We start from the raw sequence: 20,307 nt of genomic DNA, 5'->3' as shown, positions 1-20,307 counted from the left end.
GATTTGATTTGACCCAGCTGATGAGTAGGACAGCAGGATTTTAAGTCCAAGTGTAGCGCCTGTAAATCCTGACGCAGATCGACTGCCTCCTTATGTAAGGGGTTCTCCAAATGAAAATTCAAGTCACCTAAGACTAAGAGTTTACTGTGTCTTATGACTAAATGGGCAATATTTTCAAGCAAACTGGGCCTAAAACGAATAGAGGAACCTGGCGGCCTGTATAACAAGATCCCAGTCACCGAGCAATTGGAATTGATCTTTAATATAAAAAGACCCGCCTCACTGTCCAAGTAGGAAATAGGCTCCATACTGCACTCCAGGGGCGATCTAGTAATAATCGCAATCTCCCCCCCCCTCTGCCTACTGCTCTATCAATTCTGATCATGGAATACCCCGGTGGGAGTGCCTCTATGATATCCGGATCGGAGTCATCCCCCAGCCACGTTTCCGTAAGGAACAGGAGGTCTAGATTCGCGTCCGTGAGTAATTTCAGAATCTCAATTTTGTGTTTCCCCAAGGATCTACACTTGAGTAGGCCACACAAAAGAGACCCTCTTTCCTCCTGCCGAGTGTTCCCTGGGCTCCAGATGAAAGAGCATTGTTGACACATGCTAACTTGCATTGCTGACATACTGTGCCTGCAGGCAGGGTGCAACCGCGGACAAAAGTTTAATAATTCCTCCCTACCATAATGAGTTTTTACATGAAAATGGCCAGAAGTATTGGCCCCGGCCCCCGCACGTCCGCGGACGGGCACAGACGGACTTACCTTTGGCTTACCTTCGGCGCGCTCACGGCGCCCCTTTTATCCCTACTGCCTCCTGAGGGTCTGGCGACTGGAGCGCTAACCGTCCCCCGACCGGAAGTGGCTGTCTCTAGACCTTCCACGCCCTCCGCGCAACGGTGCTCTCACCGCGTCGGACCAGGGTGGAAGGAGAGAAATAGAGACCAGGCTTCCAAGTCCCAACAGTTGCGAGCCCCCAAGCAAGTAAGTGCCTGAAATTACAGTACCGCTAAAAAGAACACAAAGCGTGCTCCCATAAAGTGCAATTAAAAGTACTGTGCCGGTGATAATAGCTCCGGCACTACGCAGCCCAGGTTTAACAGCAATAACGCTCAGCAATAAGCAGCCCTGCCACTGCCCACTCACCTTCTCCTAGTCTCACAGCTCTCCTTGTCAGAACGAGAAAGCCTTGGGGTAAAAAACACAATATACTTAGGGCAGGGTCAGAGGCCAAAGTCACCTGGAATGGTGAGTTATGGGAATCCATACAATGTTTGTATATTCCATTAGAGTCTTGGTTAGTCAGAGCCTTTAGGTTCTTTTTCACTTGACCCTGGGGTACAAATTGTTTGTTTAAAGCCTTGGGGTAGCCATGCGCTATATAAATTAGGCCTGGGTGGTAAATTCCGTTCCGCTTGCGGAATTTGTGGAATTTGGTTAATTTCGCGTTCCGCGGAGAACGCGAAATTGCCCAAAATTCTGCGTTCCGCAACTTCGCAAAATGTTTTGCTTGTTCGCGTTCTCAAAATGCGTGTTTCCCCCCAAGCACGCAAACAGTTATTGCGAACAGGAAAAAAGCATCGCGAACAAGCAATTTCGCATGTTCGCTGTGATTTTTTACCATTTCGCGGAGATTTGTGTAACGCAATTCCGCAAATTCCACCCACCCCTAATATAAATCCACAAATCAAATCAAATCATGGGAGGGTGCCCACTCTGTGTCTCACTCATGTCAACAAAAAGGTTTCTGAGCACATGCGTGCTTGTCATGCTTGCCGAGGTGGGGGTTATACCATGATATCTTGCTAAGATGGCGGGTGTGGGTCTACAGGCCTGGGGGCACCATCCATCCTTTCTCCTCAGATTCAGAGGGCACATCTAGAGTTGAATTAGACAACCACAACTCTTTGGTTCTGGTTCAGAGCTCTGACTAATGCTGTTTATGGCCTCTGGTGGGGTTTGTGTTGATCAACATACACTGCCCAAGGGGTGGGGGGTCAAATGTTGCAACACTAACCTCTAGGGATGCAGAATTGAGCAAGAACGTCTCTCCCTTGAAAAGTTAATCCGTTTGACACCCTGGAAGGAATCTTCCAGAAAGGTGGGTCTCTGCCTGGGGCTCTGGTAGAACCAGTGGCACCAGACAGCAGACAGCAGGTTGGGACGTGAGAGGAAAGCTTCCGGGGAGAGTGCAGGGCCCGGAATGCGCCGAGAAGGGTTCGGTCCAGGTATATAAGAGCTGCGCCTTCCACACTCCAGCACCCCCAGCGTCTCTCCTATCCGTGCCTTCCCTGCTCAGCTTCCGCGCACCTCTTCGGCCCGAGACGAGATCGGCAGCCATGTTTCACATGCCAGGAGGGTTCTCGGACGAGCAGAAAGCTACACCTGAAATCCAAACCTACTGTAACCAGGTAAGACGCCAAACAATGACTTTTATTTCATTTCTTTATTGTGTGTAATGTTATATATAGAGAACTCGACCCGGAGGTATTGCAGCGCTTTACATGAGCATCTGTTACGTCACACAAGGACACATTCATTGTTTGAAGGCACGGGAGATTAGGTCATTTGCCCAGAATCACAGGATGTTGAGCCAAAGCCGAGATTCGAACCCGGTTCCCAGTTCCAAGGTCGGCAGCTCTGTTTGGTACGTCACATCCTCTCCCCTTTGTTTAACTTAATTGAATACTAGGGGTGTGCAAAGTTTTCTTTCTAAAGCAAAGTTTTGCACAGTTCCTAGTTTTCACCCTGAGTGATGCTTCCCCTTCGCCGCCTGAGCTGTTTTCTGCTCTCTCATTGCCAGGTCACTTTTCACCAGAGAGTGAGATACTTGCGGGTCTAGTTGGACTCGGACATTTTTCTCTGCAAGTTTACTCAGTCCAGAGCTCTCCTGTGCCGCTGGCAGATGTACGCAGGACATGTCTCTGCAGTTGTACCTTTGACGGAGCAATTGTTTTCTGCAAAGTATATTGTATGCAGAACCAATTTGTCAGTGTTGTATAAGTCTGTAGATCCAATTTAAATGGTCGCAGAAAGTGCCAATTGTTATACAAATATATGAAAGCCAAATATCATTGCAGTCTTTGTGAAGATGCAAAAATTTAAATAGAACAAACCAAAATAAATGTTTGCAATTTTGCACACCGCGAATAAAGGCTCCATATCTCTGTCAAAACAGTTTGGACCTGGGTGAAAGAACCTCTAATTATCTATTTTTACAGATGCGTTAGGAATGGGGCTTCTGAGCCTATATCAAGGGAAGTTCATCGTATCATTGTTATACTGTTTCCTTTTCTATGTTATGTGACGCTCCAGCAACTCATGTAACTATGTAACAATGTTCTGCAATAATGTCCTACCTCATGTAAAGCGCTCTGATACCTCCGGGTCTAGCCAGCGCTATATAAAACTTTTCAAATAAATAAATAAATCTCAAGCAAAAACAAAGGAACCCCACGTTTTACAATTTTTGCTAATTCCCTCATGAAGAACGGAGGAAGTAGATGTGCCTGGTCCGTATGACCTCGCCCACTCTCGCCTCCACCAGAGGAGCACAGATGTTGGCCAGCACCTCCTAAGTGAGAGCTCTACTCATGTCCTCTGAAGTGGGTTGAGGAGCCTTGACTCAAAGAACACAATGTTATTCAGTGAAGGGTGACCCCCCCCTCACAGCTCCACAGTAGTCTGTATAGAGGGTGCTCTGCTTGGGCACCGGGGCACCCACCTGTAATTAAACAAAGTGGCGGGCTCCAACATCTGGAGCCAGTCGGGCTGCTGGGATCTTGGGCTCCCTCCCAAACCCAACAGAAATGTGGTTGTGAGTGACCCAGATGGGCACCGGGGCACCCACTTAAGAAAAGCAAGCATTTGCAATAGGTCTTCCATTAGGAAAGTTTGAGCGATTGGTATTGTAAATGACACATTTTTTATTTATGTGTTTGTTTTGAAAATAGCGAAATTAATAGCTTTGTCATTTACAATGCCAATAGTTATAACTTTCGCAAATGTGACACCTATAGCATTTGTAATGCAATATGTGTTGTATTTACGTGACTTGGATGTATTGATATTGCAAATAACAATGGGTTTTAATTTTTTTAAATAATTAATACTTAAATAAAAGTTATTGTAATTTATAATGGTAATGGCTTAAACTTTTGTGAATAACTTTTTTGAAGATTAGCGTAGAAAATTGCCCCCCCCTGCAGAATGAGATGCGGACGGTCATCGGAGGCTCGCTTATTTCATAGATATTCATTAGCCTTAGGCTGAATGGGGGCTCCCTAAAGAGTTGGGGACCCTGAAGGGTTGGGCATACAATGCACCCGCAGGGGCCTCCGTAATGCCCACGGGTCTCCACTAGTGAGGGATAGACTCTGACAACAAGGGAAAGAGGAAGTCACTACTAGTGAGAATTAGACCCTGGCAATCAGGGACAGAGGCGGGCTTTGCCAATCAGGGACAGAGGCGGGCTCTGCCAATCAGGGACAGAGGCAGGCTCTGCTAATAAGGGACAGAGATACGTACTGCCAGTGAGGGACATACCATACCGCTAAGTGGACCCTGACAGTAGAGTCAGAGGTAGGCTTTGCCAGTTTGGGACACGCTCCTCCCCTGCCAATAATGGACATGCTGTAGGTGCGAGGGATAACTTTGCTGCCAGCAACGGACCGGGTCATTCGTTCCCTGTTAAAAAGGCTTGTGAGCGACTCTACCAGGAAGAACAAGAGGCAGCCTTTAGGACTGAGGAACATTTACTGCTAATGTGGGACAGACCCTTTGAGTGGGAGATAGACGCATGGGCTGCCAGTAAGGCGCATGCCTCCCACTGAGTAGTAGGTTCTACTACTGAGAGACAGAAGCTGACAGGACCTGCCACTGAGGGGCATCTTATTTCATTCGATCCATTGATGTACATGAAGATTTAGCTAGCGTGAAATAGACAACAGACACACATGTTGTTTTAATGAGACAGAGGCAGCCTCAGACAGGGACTTATCTCTGGCTGGCAGTAGTTTTCTTGGCCAGTAAGGGAGAAGGGGTTCTCTTGATAAGAGGGCTGAGACAGCCTCCTCCAGTATGAGACAGTGGGAACTCCTGGGTGGACAGCCACCCTCAGTAAATACTGGAGCTAGCCCCTGCTTTGTTGGACACAGATGCCTTACTAGTGAGAGTGACAGAGACAGCCCCCCTCCCATTGTGAATCACGGTGATCCCTCCATAGATAAAATGAGACAACCACTCTGTCTCCCAGGTGTGAGATTAAAGGAACTCTCATTTTAAAGAGTTCGTGTCAGCACCTTAAGCCTGCAATACAGGGGGCTCTGAGGAGGCAGGGGTATAGTCAGTTCACTCAATGCCAGAGAGGGGGACCCCTGAGGTCAGAGGAGGACAAAGAAAGCCTCCAATGCTGGCAGAGACCTCTCATGAGGTTTAAGGTATATACATATAGCTCCCAACTGGCTCCTGGTATGCTAGAGTTATTTATATACCTAATGGGGAGTGCGTGTAAATGTTTTTTTTAAGATTCAATTGCAAGGCCGTGGACTGACTAAGCTTATTTCTCTAATGGGGAACACGAAACTACAAGTCCTAAAATGCAAAGGGATGGCTTAAAAGCGAATATAGAACAGCTGAAGAGATCACACATAACAAAGACCCACTTGGGTCTAGATTGAGACGCCTCAAGCAGTGGAGGATTAAGAGACAGATCCTTGATACTAGGTGCACTACCATCATTAGCTAAATTGTGATGGGCTTGAAGGCGTCCTCCTGGAGGGAATGTTTCTTATGGAGACCAATGTAACACCGTCAGTCATTCTGGACTTCTGTTTAGCCAAAAAAGTACTCACTTCGCATACTGCTATACATGTATTACTTTTCATGGGAAACAGGAACATTGAAACTAAAAGTCTCAGCGTGCAAAGTAATGTTGTTTAAAAAGCCATCAATAACAAGCGGAAAAAACATGGTGTCTACAAATTAGTTATGTTGTTAGATTCGTAAACAGACATATCGGTCAATGTGTGCTCGTCAGTGAAGTTAAAACTCAGTGCGGGATGTGTGGCTTTGGCAAAGTAATAAACGTCACATCAGTGTGTGATCGTAAGCAGAATTAAAACTCAAGGCAACAAATGTGACTTTAAACAAAGTACTGAACATCGCGTGCCATTTCCGTCGGAATAAAGAACCGACAGAGGTCTTGTCTTACCGCGTATAGAATGCCAAAAGTCCTTCAATTCCTTAGTCCCGTAAGCAGTGGCGAGTTTTGTGACTGTTCAACAAAAGTCTGTTGGCCAGCTTGTAATGTCTAATGGTGGCGGTCCCTGCCTATTCGTAACGCTTATCAGCAGTGGAACTCGGTAAACAAGTCTGCGGGGGGCGGGGGAGCGGCTTCCTTTGAAGTCTGATGCCGAGGCTCAGACAAATGGTAATGGTGTGCGATGTGCGATGTGGCTGGGATGTGCACGCGCCTGGCTCACATGAACTGTACCCGATCCGCAGGCAGTTTGGGTAGACTTTTGAAAGCCTTACTAGAATCTCGACAAATATGCATTGCTAAAGCAATGCTGTAGGTCGAGACCTAACCATGACGACTCCCGCTGCTGGGAAGATGGCTGTGGCTGCAGGGCCCTAGCACTCTCCCCGTGGTCCCAACTAAAATTAAACATGTTGGTGTTGGTGTTGTTGCTGTTTCAGCTTGGGGATGTCCCTAGAAGAGGCAGAAACACCACCAAGCACTTTTAATGTTGCGGGGGTTTATCGACTTGACGCCACCATGCTGGGGGTTGTCAAATTGCACGTTCATGGGGCAGCTGTTTTGAAAGGGAGAGAGTGGGGCGCAAAATGAAAATGGCAGGAATGGTGTGCCTGCTGTTTAACAAAAATATTTATACAACTAAAGTTTGTTGAGATGCACATACCACAATTAAAGATCACCGCCGCTGCTTAAAATATTTTTTTTAAACTGCGATCTTAACCCTTAACGCTAACCCTTTCCTGGCGAGTGTGGCAAAAGATCTTGACACAACCAAAATATTTTGGGGATCGGGTGCTGTTTCCCCAGGGAAGGGCTAGCTTTAAGGAAGCATGCTTTCTCTATAAACTATTAACAGGCAGCAAAAGCAAGCAGTTGCTAAGGATAAAGCTCAGCTGTAGTTGCGCTGATAAGACACTACATTTTGTGTTTCTGTCCCTGACCAATGAGCGCTATCAGGGAGCCGAGCATGGTCCGGTTCACTGCTTCCTATTGAGGTACTGTTGTAATCCTGTGCAAGTTTTTGAGTTCTAGAAGCAATGAGATGTCAGCAATTACAAGGAATGTTTCTCTTTTTTCTTCTTTTAGGTAAAATCTGAAGTACAGAAGAAGGTGGGGATAAATTTCAGCACCTATAAAGCTGTCTCTTTCATCTGCCAAACTGTCGCTGGAACAAATTATATTGTGAAGGTAAAATCAGAGAAATGGGCATCACACACAAAGCCCTCAGATGTGTGACTTGGGTGAAGCTAGGGAAGCAGTGCCAAATGTAGGTCCTAGAGGAACCGGTCCATGCCAGAAATCAGGATACCATTGACTACGTAAATGATGTACATTTAGGTTAATTCTTCGCTAATTATCCTGTGTGGATATGCTCAAACTCTGGCGCGACTCTTGTGTGCCGCTGTTAGACACCCTCTCTAGGCAGTCATACAGCAGAATTCACTTCCTTTCGTATTCTTCCTAAAGTATATCTCCTGAGTCCATCAACTGGTGTCTTTGAAGACCACAGCTTTAAATGTAATCTGTAGCCTGATGGCCCCTGATCTCAGCTGCAAGCTCAGATCAATCTCAAGGTGCATGTCATTTTTGAGTTGTGTTACATCTCTCAATTGCAACTAAAATTAAGGTGAGCGGCAAATAGATGTTCACGTTTTAGACTTCTGAAGAAATTTCTGCTATTTGAAAGCATCAGCACCAAAATTATTGTCAGGCTTACGATACAATGTCAGTCTTCTCTCACCTTGATATGACAAAGCCTTATATATTACCTTTTACGGGGGGAACTTTTAAAAAATAAAAGTGGCTCTGATTCATGCAGCCAGTTTCCAGCTGAACTATATTCCAGCAGAAGACATGGACCTTCCTCCTATCCAAGGCCACACTCTTCATGCAGAACTCCCTTTCTTTCCTTAACCCGCGAGGTGGTAGCACTTCCTCACTTGAAGTGTGATAGCATCACCATATGCTGATCAAACTTCACTGGCTCCCACTTCAAGCATGCATATTCTTCAGGACAACAAACTGATGCTTCACGACGATGCAGAAGAATCCACCAATCAGGTTTCAGGAGTGGGGATGGTAGCAAGCTATGTTAAAATGACGTGCTACATATAATGGTCAATAGATATGCTTGACTGCTCATTGCTCTAGATTCTTCTGCAGCTTTTGATATGGTAGAACATGCCATCTTATGTGGAGCACTCAAATCCAGTGTGATTGTGCATTTAAAAATGGTTTAAGTATTATAGTAAGTGTTGGAAAGTGGATTACTAGTAGTGGCAGGTATGCATTTACCACTGGCAAAAATACCACTGACACAATATAGGGCTCAGAATAGGTCTTAGAAAATTATTCCCATGCTCAACCCTTGGTAGCTATTCTGTGAGCAGGCAGACTTAACTTCAAAGACAGGTATGTAAAGCCTTTAAAAACACCTATTTACTGAATATTTAAAATACACCACATACAATAAAAATCCGACACCAGTTTATAAAAATAGGAAATATGCTTATCTTTAAACTGACACCAAAATGAAAGAAATCCACTGTAGGGAACCAGAGATATGAATTATTAAAGATCCGTCACTTCTACTGCTTAAAAACCAATAGTGCCCCTTTTAGTCATTGTGTTGCCTCTGACAGGGACAAAGCCACATTTAGCAATTGTTCTGGAGGATCTCTCACCAGTCTTGTGCAGCCCCCTCCAGTAGGCTTAATTCCATTAGAACTCCTTTCTGAAGTTCCTCTTGCGGATCCCAAAGTGTCCAACACACAATCCAAGGTTATGGAATCTCCATGAGGGTCCTTAAAAGTGTGAGACTTCAATCCCCACAATCCACTTGAACAAAACCTTTACAAATCCACTGGTAGTACCCCAGGCTGGGGATTCATGTGGTGATGGTCCTGGTGAGCTCTGTTAACCTGTAGCTTGCAGGGAGTCCACTCTTTGGTCCTTTTGAAGCAGGTTTGACCCACAGAGCTGCCGTTTCAGAAGGTGCAAAAGGTGCAGGTGATCTGAAAGTAGACTTTGTCTTAAAGATCTGTAAAGAACCCGTATGAGCCAATGCCCTCTTGCATCAAATACGATCTGAACACGTATAGACTGCCGCAACATCTGCAACTGGCGCCATCTCAAGAGGCCCCAGCCCTATGGAACTCTATCCCTCTCATGGCACGCAGCACACACAACCACTGGGCATTTAGAAAACAGATCAAAACGTGGTTGTTTTCATCCATCTAGCGCACGCTATGCATGCATGCTGCACCCTTGTTCCCTGGTCTTTTAGAAACAGACTATACCTGGCTGTCTTTCCATCCTGCAAGCATCATTTTCCCTGGTCTCCTGCCCGCTAGCGCTAGGAAACCCCGATGTTGGGGTAGCCATGTGCTATATAAGTACAGCTAACGTAACATAACATAACATAACATACCTAACGTCTGCCATTTTATCTCCCACCCTTTCAATTGGGCCTGCCCTCTCTTCCTACCCCCTTATCCCAATCATTCACTGAATTCCCTTTCTCCTATTTTTTAAGCAGATCAACAAATATGCCCACTGTCTACAGCTACCTACCTGATATCCCTAATGATGTACACCCAATGACATTAGTAAAAGAATTTCTCATGCTATTTATGCCTGATTTTCCTACTCCTAAATTAACTGTGCCCCAGGGCTGTGTCTGCTGGTAACAGGACTAGCATCTCAACAGGACCAATATATGCAGGTGCCTAGCGCGCCACCCACAATGGTGCTCCAATCATGCCCTTTTTTAAATTTGCTTTTTAGGGCCTCCGCTGCTTTACTTACTATGGGATAGAATAGGCCCCACTTAAATGTGTCTGCCATTTAGCTTATGATTTGGAGGACTGGTGTTAGAGCTCAGCACTGGGATATATGCTTGTATGGTCCTGGGTAAGCAAGGCCATTGGAGTACCCGTCTCCAGGTCAAAGACCGGGATAGTTGCATAGCAGGACTTTGTGCAATGTTGTCTAGTTGCACAAGCGAAAGTCACTCCCAGGGCAAACCACACATTTCTTGTTGCTACTAAACTGAGAGTGACTGTGAGCTGAATAGTGGTTGCGGTCAGGCTTGTCCACGAAAAGGCCCCAATTTTAGACCTTTTCTCATTTAAGCCATTAGAAAATGATGGTTGGAGGGAGGGAAGGGGTTCTCTTTCAACTGTGTGCAATTGTTGGGCAGGAGGTCTCCTCAAAGCCACTAATCCCACACCACTGAGAGTATCATGTCTACCAGCACATGGAACTAGTCAAAGGCCTTGACCTTGTAGTGAGGTCAATGTACATCTTCCCGCTTTGAGGGAAGAATGGGGTTTTCCAAGGGCCAGTGATGAAATGCAGATCCAGGTACATACGCCTAGTGATTTAACATAGCTGTACATTCAGTGTGGCTTATATTCAAAGGGGAATGTTCTATTACCAGCACTTGCTGCTGGTGGTGAAAGAAAGCTACTGCTTGCTGTAATTATGCTTTAAAAAGTGTACATCATGTCGCTGCTTCAACATCTATTCAGATGTCGCCTTTTTCTCTAATCTTGCAGATCGATGTTGGTGACAAAAAATGCATACATGTGAAGATTTTTGTAGCACTACCTCACACGCATGCAGCACCTGCCATGAAGGGCTGTCAGCTGTCAAAGACCCTGAAAGACCCCATCGCCTCCTTCTGAATCATTATCTCCGTTCAGTCCATCTGGCGTGACACTCATCCACCTCGTGATCCACAACACTCAGAAGACAAAGGAATATTTTACGTTTTTGACTTTGTGTTTGTAATGTAAATATCAAATAAAAAGTACACTCTTTGATAGATACTTTGTGAAAAAACTTGAAAAAACGATTGTGTGTCTGAAATCCTGCATTGTGTACGTCCGAAACCCTACAAGGTGTGTCTTAAACCCTCCAGAAATATGCATGCTGCCCTTTGCTACAAATTTTGAATTTGGCTTTAGTATGCCTTACACCTGGCCTGCTGCAGGCAGGATCTTGGCTCACTTATGGGAGTGATCTGGGTATGGAAAGTTGCAAACAGGGAGAAGGGATGGAAGGAGAAAATCTATAAGAAAACTCCATTGTGAGCTGTATGGTATGTCTGGTGTGTAGATGAGATGTGGGCCTTTACTCAAATATGCTAAGAATACAAAATACCCAGGTCTAAATTTAGTAGCTGCTGCCACCGGAGTCATGCACTCGGGTAATATGTTGTCTGAGTGGTAGAAATGTCGGCTTCGACACTAGTAGAGCCTAATTCTCTCAAGAAGAATATATACCAGTATCCATGATATGTACAGCACTAATTATTAAGGCATCATGTTCTCATAATACGAAAGGATCACTTGGCGTTTTAGATCTGGTGAGCGGCATTGATGCGCCCTAGGGTGGCAGACATGAGGGTGGTACTTGCTGGTTCAACGTCAAAATATTACAACAAGTGCAATATCCTAGACAATAGTTCGCCATGTTTAGGCATCATCTAATTAATGTGCTTTAGAGGGGAAGGGGGGGAGTGAGGGGGTATTTTATCATATTACATGGATTTGCCTAGAAAAACTGGTCTTCTGGAAGAAAGTAGATAATTATTTTTATATAGGTAAGCACAGTATAAATACTGCTCCTGGGGTTGGTGCTTCTTGGGGGTGGGAGATGACCTTAAGGTTCCAAGATATATTAAGAGGTACTTAGTAGGTGAATGGACATTCCCCTTCTGCCGTGCCCTACCCTCTTTCTCATCAGCATCTGGGAAGGATACATCCTATTTGAATGGGCATTGCCCTTGTGCCGCATCCCACCATCTCTCTCTCATCAGCGGCTGTGAGGGGTACATCCCTGGTGAATGGGCATTACCTTTACACATGTCCCATCAGCATTTGGGAGGGGTACAACCCAGGTAAATGGGCATTCCCCTCGCGCCACACTCACCCTCTCTCTTCAGTGTGTGTGAGATACATCCCATTCCCCTTCTACCATGTTCTTCATTCAGAAATGCAGTAAAGTCAGTAGAAATCGCCTTTCGCCTTAGGCATCATTCTCTCATAGAAAGATCCATGTGTGGGTATTGGTTGCTTTATAGTAAACCTTGTTCAGTGAAGATGCTGCTGGAGTGGAGTGACGTAACATAACATGTGTATTTGTAAAGCGCACGTTCACCCTCTTGGTGCTGAAGAACAGATGTTTATTGCTACCCAACTCAATGGTACTCATTTTATCAACCTCAGAAAAGAAGAGTGGACCCACCGGGAATTGAACCTGTAACCATGAGGTCGAACACAGGCCCCTGCAGTGGATGCATTACTCCACTAGGCTACCCCGGCTAACCAGTGAAATGTATTTTACAAATAATGGTTTGTTTAAACCACTCTACCTTATTGTATCTGATATTTGTTCATACCAGTGCACTAAAGATGTGTGGGGCATTGACTATTGTGTGTCTGTGCCACAACATAAATGTACATATTTATATAAATATATATTTGTTCTATAGTTGGTATGTGATCTAAATGTAATCCATTTACAAAAGGGGGTGGTGATGAACAGAGTGTCTGAATTGAGCAGACCACTCTTACCCAGTCCAAAGATCAGGGCTTGATCCATCACCGTTATTTATCTCACTGCCCCATCCCAGCTCAGAACCTGGCTATATGCAAATCAGTCTGTCCCTGGCCCAGTGCATCATGGGAACAGGGCAGACTAAACTACCAAGCCAATTCTTTACCAGAAAGGAGACAAGCTACCGGGGACCGGTTTCTGGCATTTCAGCCTCTTCGGCCCGGCTTGCTTGAATCCTGATGGAGCAGTGAGAAAGGGACTCATGTCTGAGTATACCCTGCCACACCTATAGTGGCCAAAATCGATTTACAAAAGGGGGTGGTGATGAACAGAGTGTCTGAATTGAGCAGACCACTCTTACCCAGTCCAAAGATCAGGGCTTGATCCATCACCGTTATTTATCTCACTGCCCCATCCCAGCTCAGAACCTGGCTATATGCAAATCAGTCTGTCCCTGGCCCAGTGCATCATGGGAACAGGGCAGACTAAACTACCAAGCCAATTCTTTACCAGAAAGGAGACAAGCTACCGGGGACCGGTTTCTGGCATTTCAGCCTCTTCGGCCCGGCTTGCTTGAATCCTGATGGAGCAGTGAGAAAGGGACTCATGTCTGAGTATACCCTGCCACACCTATAGTGGCCAAAATCGATTTACAAAAGGGGGTGGTGATGAACAGAGTGTCTGAATTGAGCAGACCACTCTTACCCAGTCCAAAGATCAGGGCTTGATCCATCACCGTTATTTATCTCACTGCCCCATCCCAGCTCAGAACCTGGCTATATGCAAATCAGTCTGTCCCTGGCCCAGTGCATCATGGGAACAGGACAGACTAAACTACCAAGCCAATTCTTTACCAGAAAGGAGACAAGCTACCGGGGACCGGTTTCTGGCATTTCAGCCTCTTCGGCCCGGCTTGCTTGAATCCTGATGGAGCAGTGAGAAAGGGACTCATGTCTGAGTATACCCTCTCTGAAACTGGGATGGTGCAGTGAGCTAAAAAACGGTGTTGGATCTAGCCCTGATCTCTTGACTGGGTGAGAGTATTCTGTTTAATTCAGAGACTCTGTCCCTCACCACCCCTTGTTGTAAATATTTTTATCCACCCTAAGCGTGGAAGGGTATACTCAGATGTGAGTCCCTTGCTCATTGCACCATCAGGATTCAAGCAAGCCGGGCCGAAGAGGCTGAAATGCCATTAACCGGTCCCCGGTAGCTTGTTTCCTTCCCAGTGTAAGAATTGGCTTTTGTAGTTTGGTTTGCCCTGTTCCCATCATGCACTGGGACAGGAACAGACTAATTTGCATACAGCCAGGTTCTGAAACTGGGATGGTGCAGTGAGCTAAAAAACGGTGTTGGATCTAGCCCTGATCTCTTGACTGGGTGAGAGTATTCTGTTTAATTCAGAGACTCTGTCCCTCACCACCCCTTGTTGTAAATATTTTTGTCCACCCTAAGCGTGGAAGGGTATACTCAGATGTGAGTCCCTTGCTCATTGCACCATCAGGATTCAAGCAAGCCGAGCCGAAGAGGCTGAAATGCCAGAAACCGGTCCCCGGTAGCTTGTTTCCTTCCCAGTGTAAGAATTGGCTTTTGTAGTTTGGTTTGCCCTGTTCCCATCATGCACTGGGACAGGAACAGACTAATTTGCATACAGCCAGGTTCTGAAACTGGGATGGTGCAGTGAGCTAAAAAACGGTGTTGGATCTAGCCCTGATCTCTTGACTGGGTGAGAGTATTCTGTTTAATTCAGAGACTCTGTCCCTCACCACCCCTTGTTGTAAATATATCTAAATGTAATCCAGCACTGGATCTGACCACCTTACCTCTACTGATACCTGAGAAAGGCATTTCCACCCAACTTCAAGATCAAATTGTCAGTGTTTCGAGCTCTGCGCCCACAGCTATGGTGTTTCCAGCTCTCTGCATGCAGCTTAACCTCTTCCGTGCTCATGACGGCCATCATGATTCACGGTGGGCATGTGCGCACGACGGCCGGGGACCGTCCGAGCCATGCCCGAAATTAGAATGTCCCAGCACTGCGGCGGAATTCGCAACGCAGCGAAGGTGTTAAAAACTGGGACATTAAATACGGACTCCTTGAGCCGGCCAGCATGTGGATTACGATGGATGGCGGTCCCGAGACTTCCTTGATCCCACAGACTTGGCACACTTCCTTCCTGGACTTGTTGGATACCTCAGATATGGATACAATGGCACCCATATCTCAGCCAGATGACAGGGTCACACCTGGAGGGGCCTGGCAGTCCTGCTGGGGCCACTGTGCACAGACTGCACTGTAATCAATCCGAGAAGAACTCACTCAGGCCTACTTGAGGGACAAGTCACACTCACCACTGAATCCTCCTGTAGATGGAGGTGCTGACTCGCTTCATCGCCCAACCTCCTGACCATGGTGGGCTGACACATCTTTCAGGACGGAGGTGGCATTCATGGTTAGATACCATCATGGGTATAATATATGGGTTGCCTGCTTCTTTCTCCCTGCCAGAGATGTCCAGGGTAGTATTCTTGGTGTGGAGGTTGGTGCTGCGCTGTACTGGGCAGGATAGGAATATCACTTTTCAGACCCACCTCTGGAGGAGTGGATGGTTGGGGCAGCCCGCACGACTAATCTCTAGACAAGCATTTGCGATGCCAATAGCTCAAACTCTTGTAAATGCGAGACCTATTTCACTTCAAAGAAGAAGCCGCCATTGTACCGGGCGGCTTGGAAAGTGAAAGTGCCCATGGCTGCTGAAGGTTGCAGGAAAGCATGTTGTGCCTGTGGAAGGAGAAACTCATTAAAGAAAATAGTGTTTACAGTCTAAATAAGATGTACCGTGTAACAACCGAAGTAAACCGTCCAGTCCTCATGGGAGGTTACAAATGAACACAAGGCGGTACTAAGAAGGGACTAACAAGCCTATTAACGAATCAGAAGCCAGCATTTACAAAGGCCAATGACACAAGCCAATGAAAAATATGGGCGGAGAGGGGGCAGGGCTTCAAGTCCATACTCCAATACAGCATGGCTCACAGAGCAGTGCATGCGCTGTCCAGGCTCAACCTAACAAACCTAACAAGGGGGTGTACAGCAGGGATCACATTTGCGGTCCTTTCAGGAACTTCACGCGGACTTCAGTCTTCACCACTCCCAGGTTTATAAGTTTCTTGAACTTCGCCATGCCCTGAAGGGTGGTCCCCGAGTTCAGCCATATGGAAACCCACCTGGGGCATGGAAGCATTTCTTGCATTTATAAATCTTTAGTCATCAATTCACCAGAACTGATCACCCCAGTGAGGGCTAATTGGAACAAGCATTTACAATGCAATGGTCTCAGCATTTTTAATAGTAGAGATATTGGCATTGCTCATGACTTTTTTTTAAAATCATAAATAAATGGCATTGTCATTTACATTGCCAATAGCTTAATTGTTAAATAAATGACATTGTCTTTAGGCAACAGGCATCCTTGTACACATTTCATTTACTTCACGCCGGCATTCAACAGTATAAATATGTGCTACCTATACAAAAGTGCAAGCCTTATGGCCCCCTTCTAGCATCTTCTAGGGACTAATATTGAGCTCCGTACAAATATATGGGTAAATGTTCAGGTATAGATCAAGAGACCACACAAAACATATTATAACAAATAGAAGCCAAAAAAAAACCTGTGCCCTAGCCACTTTGTATTTTGTTTATACACATCTGATCTGGGTGATGATTTTCCACCTAGTTTAAGATACTCTCCTCTGTAAACAATGCAAGATGCACACCATTATAACCGTACTTAAGTGGGGTCTTCAAGTGTCTATATGTAACGAATAGTACGATTAAGTTGCTATCATGGCTACCTAGCTTGGATTTGACCTGGAACTAGTCATTCGCGGAATGCAATCAAAGTTCATCAAATGGGAGAGCAAATGTTGGGAAAGCAAAGGGCATGAGAACACTGCATTGGAGAGAGAACTGGACTAAAGAAAGTAGAAGATGGCAGTGGCGGCTGGTGACATTTGAAAGTGGCGTGGCGTAGTGCGCGTGCCCGGTAAACATCGTTAGATGGTTTATTATATAGAGGTTTCACAGAAGCGTGGGATACTTGGTTTGGATCGAAGAAGTCAGTGTAAGATCAGAAGGAAGATGCAGAACTAGTACATAACACAATCTTAGAAGAACCAGTCTAAATAAAAGAAATGAAAGGAAAGAAAAGTTAGGTGGAAGGAACGAGTAAACAGAAACAGGAGGGAATAATGAATGTTGAGGATGCTCCAGACCTCTGAACCTTGTACATGTTTATTTCAGCAAACCCTGTTTGTTGGGTCACGGGCCGGTGTGGCACAAGTGAAGCTGCACCATTGCGAGACTTATGGAACTGCATGTGCTGAATGCTGCCTGGCTAGGGACCCCTACTGCGCTTGGGAGTGTAACTCCTGCGCCCGTTTCCAACCCTCGAGTAAACGCTGCATCCACCGGCAAGATATACGGAATGGAAACCCAGCTCACCAGTGCTTAGACCAGAACCTCACACGTAAAAGTCATCTGTCTGGAGCATCGTTGCCCAGTTTCACAAAGCCCTCTGGCTCTGCCATGACTGCTTCTTATGGACTGGCCATTTTCTTATACCATATGTCTTCTATGTTCTTTCTTTGTCTCTTTTTTTATAACTGTTCTCTCTTACCATGGCTGCAAACATTCGGCACGGCATTCTCCCCCAACTAGTGCTAATAACTTTTCATCATGGCCACCCCTCTACAGTAGGCTGACATCTCGCCTCAATCGAGGTTATCACTTCGTCAATTCCAATTTGATATTATCTTGACTGACAACTATGTGCTATGACACCTGTAACTGGCCCTTCCAAATAAAGTAGAGCATGACTGGGAGCAAATCATTTAGAAAATATGGAACCAAACTTCTACTGCCACCAGTCATGAAAGCTCAAGTTACAATCAGTCGCGGCCGGCATTACGGGTGGGGGGGAAGAGGGATACATAAAATAAAATAAAAGTCAAACGTACCTTCTTCCCGCCTTCAAGTTCCAGCTCAGAGACTCCAGAATTCTGACTCCCGCCGTCGCTGCATTTGAATTCCTCTGGGCTGAGCTCGTCACGCAGGAAGGCTGTAGGCAGCGTCCCTCCCCTCCACCACAGCACAGCACTGTGATTGGTTCGGCCGGCTGCCCCAACCACGTCATTTCTCTCTGTATGCTGCAGCATACAGAGAGCAGGGAGAGTGGGAGGTGGTACTCGAGGGCAGGGGGGAGCGGCTTGCCCACTGTTCTTAATACAGTTAATACTGTCTGTTTGGACAGCCTCTCAGGCTGCCCAAACAGACAGTATTAACAACAGTGGGAAAGCCACTCCCCTCGCCCACTCTCTGAACCAGGAACTTCTGCTTTCTCGCCGTGCGAGAAGGCAGAAACACATGGTAGTTCTCTACTATTTGTTTCTGCCTTCTCGAACGGCGAAAAAGCAGTGGGGCGGCGCCCAAACGCCCCTATGGAAGAGCCGCAGCTGCAAGATGGACAAGAAAGCACACGTGAAAGCACCGGATGGAGAGCACGGTGAGGTGGTGTGGAGCTTTGCATGGGAGATAGAGGAATGGGGACACATATATGGAAGGACGTAAGTTGCTTCAGCACACAAAGGAGCCCTTAATAAGTAAGAACAGATTGGAAGAGGCTAGACTAAATGAGTAAATTGGAGGAGAACACACGATGGAGAAGCACAGAGGCTTGCACAGAGCACTAGATGGAGGAAAAGAGAAAGATAGACAGGGAGAGAGAGAGAGACACGCACCGAAGTAGTGAGCACAGGATAAACAAGAACAAGCTGTAGAAAGACAACACGTCCGGATGATATTACAGAGATAAACAGCACGGGCAAGCGCAGACAAAATCCATGTCATGTCATGTAAATGCACACATGCATCTTTCGGCACAAAACATACGTTGCCTAAGCAGAACATGAGTGCCAGTGCTGAAAGCTCTGAAGTCAAGTGCACAGCACTATATCCCATCTGTTAGAGCATGCCTGCCATCAATGCCAGCTCGACTCCTCTGTCCTGTACTTAGCCAAACAGGAAATTGCCTCTTTGGGGTGCGAGTGGACTCTGCCAAATGAAGGTGGGGGTAATGGGTTGTGCAGAAAGTTGCCTGGGCGCAGGGGACGGTAGCAATAACAGAAATATTACAATTAAAAAAGTTTGATCGCAAAGGTATGCCCTGTCGATTTGCCTGTAGAAAAGGGACTAAATGTTCCCCCTCTTCAAACAATGGCACGGATGGTGCCTCACTCCATGCACAGAGAAAGGGTGGCGTGACAGAAACACTACATTTGTGCTCTGTGGGTAGGGAGAGGGCTCAACATGAATCAGGAGGGTGAGAGCGGCCCACTTTGAAGCTCCGAGGTGGGCTCCTGTGGTGCCCACCTCGGCATTTGCATTGAAATAGGTCTTTCATTCACACGATTTTGAGCTATTGGCATTGTAAATGACAATGCCTTCTATTTATGTTTTGGGTTTTTAAAACATAAATACAAGGCATTGTTATTTACAATACCAACAGCTTGAAAAACGCAATAAACCTCACCATCATTCTATACCAAGAGAAAGGGCGCTTTAGATATATAAGGTGAAAGAGCAAACACAGATGAAAGCACCTCAGGATGCACCTGCTGTAGATCTATGTGTTTTAGCCTGCTGGTGACACGTTCAAATCCTATTGAGAAAGCTCAGTGGATTAACTCATCACTACAAAGATATCTGTAGCCACTTAATGCGTCACAGGTGCGAATTAGCTCCACGTCCTTGCAAGGTGATAACATAAGTATAATTGAATTGGTTTAATATTAAACTTGCTATTTAAAGGACCGAACTACCGTTCTTTCACATAAGCACATTTTTATTTTTATTTTAGTCACCAATGCGCCCTTTACGATTAAGGGGCGGCCCTCTGGGCGCTGCTTTACATTGAGATTGCCACTGCGATATTGGTCTGGTGTTGTAAATTGCATCCAAAGTTTGTTTTCAATAAAACATCAACATTAGGTTTCCATTGAAAATTTTCTATATTTATTTCATATCATTCCGTTTCAAATTGTAATGTTGTATGTCACATTCAACTTGCCCATTATTCAAAAATCACAAGGTCCCAATGCATTTCGTGCCATGAGGCACTTCATCAGGGGAATCTGAAAATCAATAGGTATAATGAGGACCCACACTCATATCATTAATATAGCAAACATCTAACAATAATACATCTCTAAAGGTGAAAGTCAGTACCACTCTTTAGTGTATGCATTAACCAACAAATCGCGTATATTAAGCATCGGTGATTTAAACTGTGGTGACAGTGAAGAAACCATAATGTGCATATTCATCATCATCAAAAATAGTATGCTGCTAAACGGTTAAGACCCCCTAAGGTCTTACAACAGCTCGTGGTGAGTATAAAGTGCTCGAGGAATTATTAAA

The 20,307-nt window shown here is 45.7% G+C and overlaps 1 protein-coding gene across 1 annotated transcript; it reads left to right on the top strand.

The window, feature by feature from the left end:
- The first annotated feature begins 2,210 nt into the window (after nt 1–2,210).
- On the top strand, nt 2,211–11,091 carry LOC147699061 (stefin-C-like). Its single transcript, XM_086933551.1, has 3 exons — nt 2,211–2,415; nt 7,350–7,451; nt 10,823–11,091. The coding sequence occupies exons 1-3, from the start codon at nt 2,344–2,346 to the stop codon at nt 10,949–10,951; spliced, it is 303 nt and encodes a 100-aa protein (XP_086789677.1). The 5' UTR covers nt 2,211–2,343; the 3' UTR covers nt 10,952–11,091.
- Nucleotides 11,092–20,307: the final 9,216 nt, after the last annotated feature.

This window comes from Lissotriton vulgaris, chromosome 8 (assembly GCF_964263255.1).
Source record: "Lissotriton vulgaris chromosome 8, aLisVul1.2, whole genome shotgun sequence".
Classification (NCBI taxonomy): domain Eukaryota; kingdom Metazoa; phylum Chordata; class Amphibia; order Caudata; family Salamandridae; genus Lissotriton; species Lissotriton vulgaris.
Note: the sequence above shows the minus strand (reverse complement) of the source record. Positions and strands in the feature narration are given on the sequence as shown.

Coding starts and splice junctions, on each gene's coding strand:
- LOC147699061 (XM_086933551.1), top strand. CDS start 2,344: ATGTTTCACATGCCAGGAGGGTTCTCGGACGAGCAGAAAGCTACACCT. Junction 2,416..7,349: donor TCCAAACCTACTGTAACCAG/GTAAGACGCCAA, acceptor TTCTTCTTTTAG/GTAAAATCTGAAGTACAGAA. Junction 7,452..10,822: donor GAACAAATTATATTGTGAAG/GTAAAATCAGAG, acceptor CTAATCTTGCAG/ATCGATGTTGGTGACAAAAA.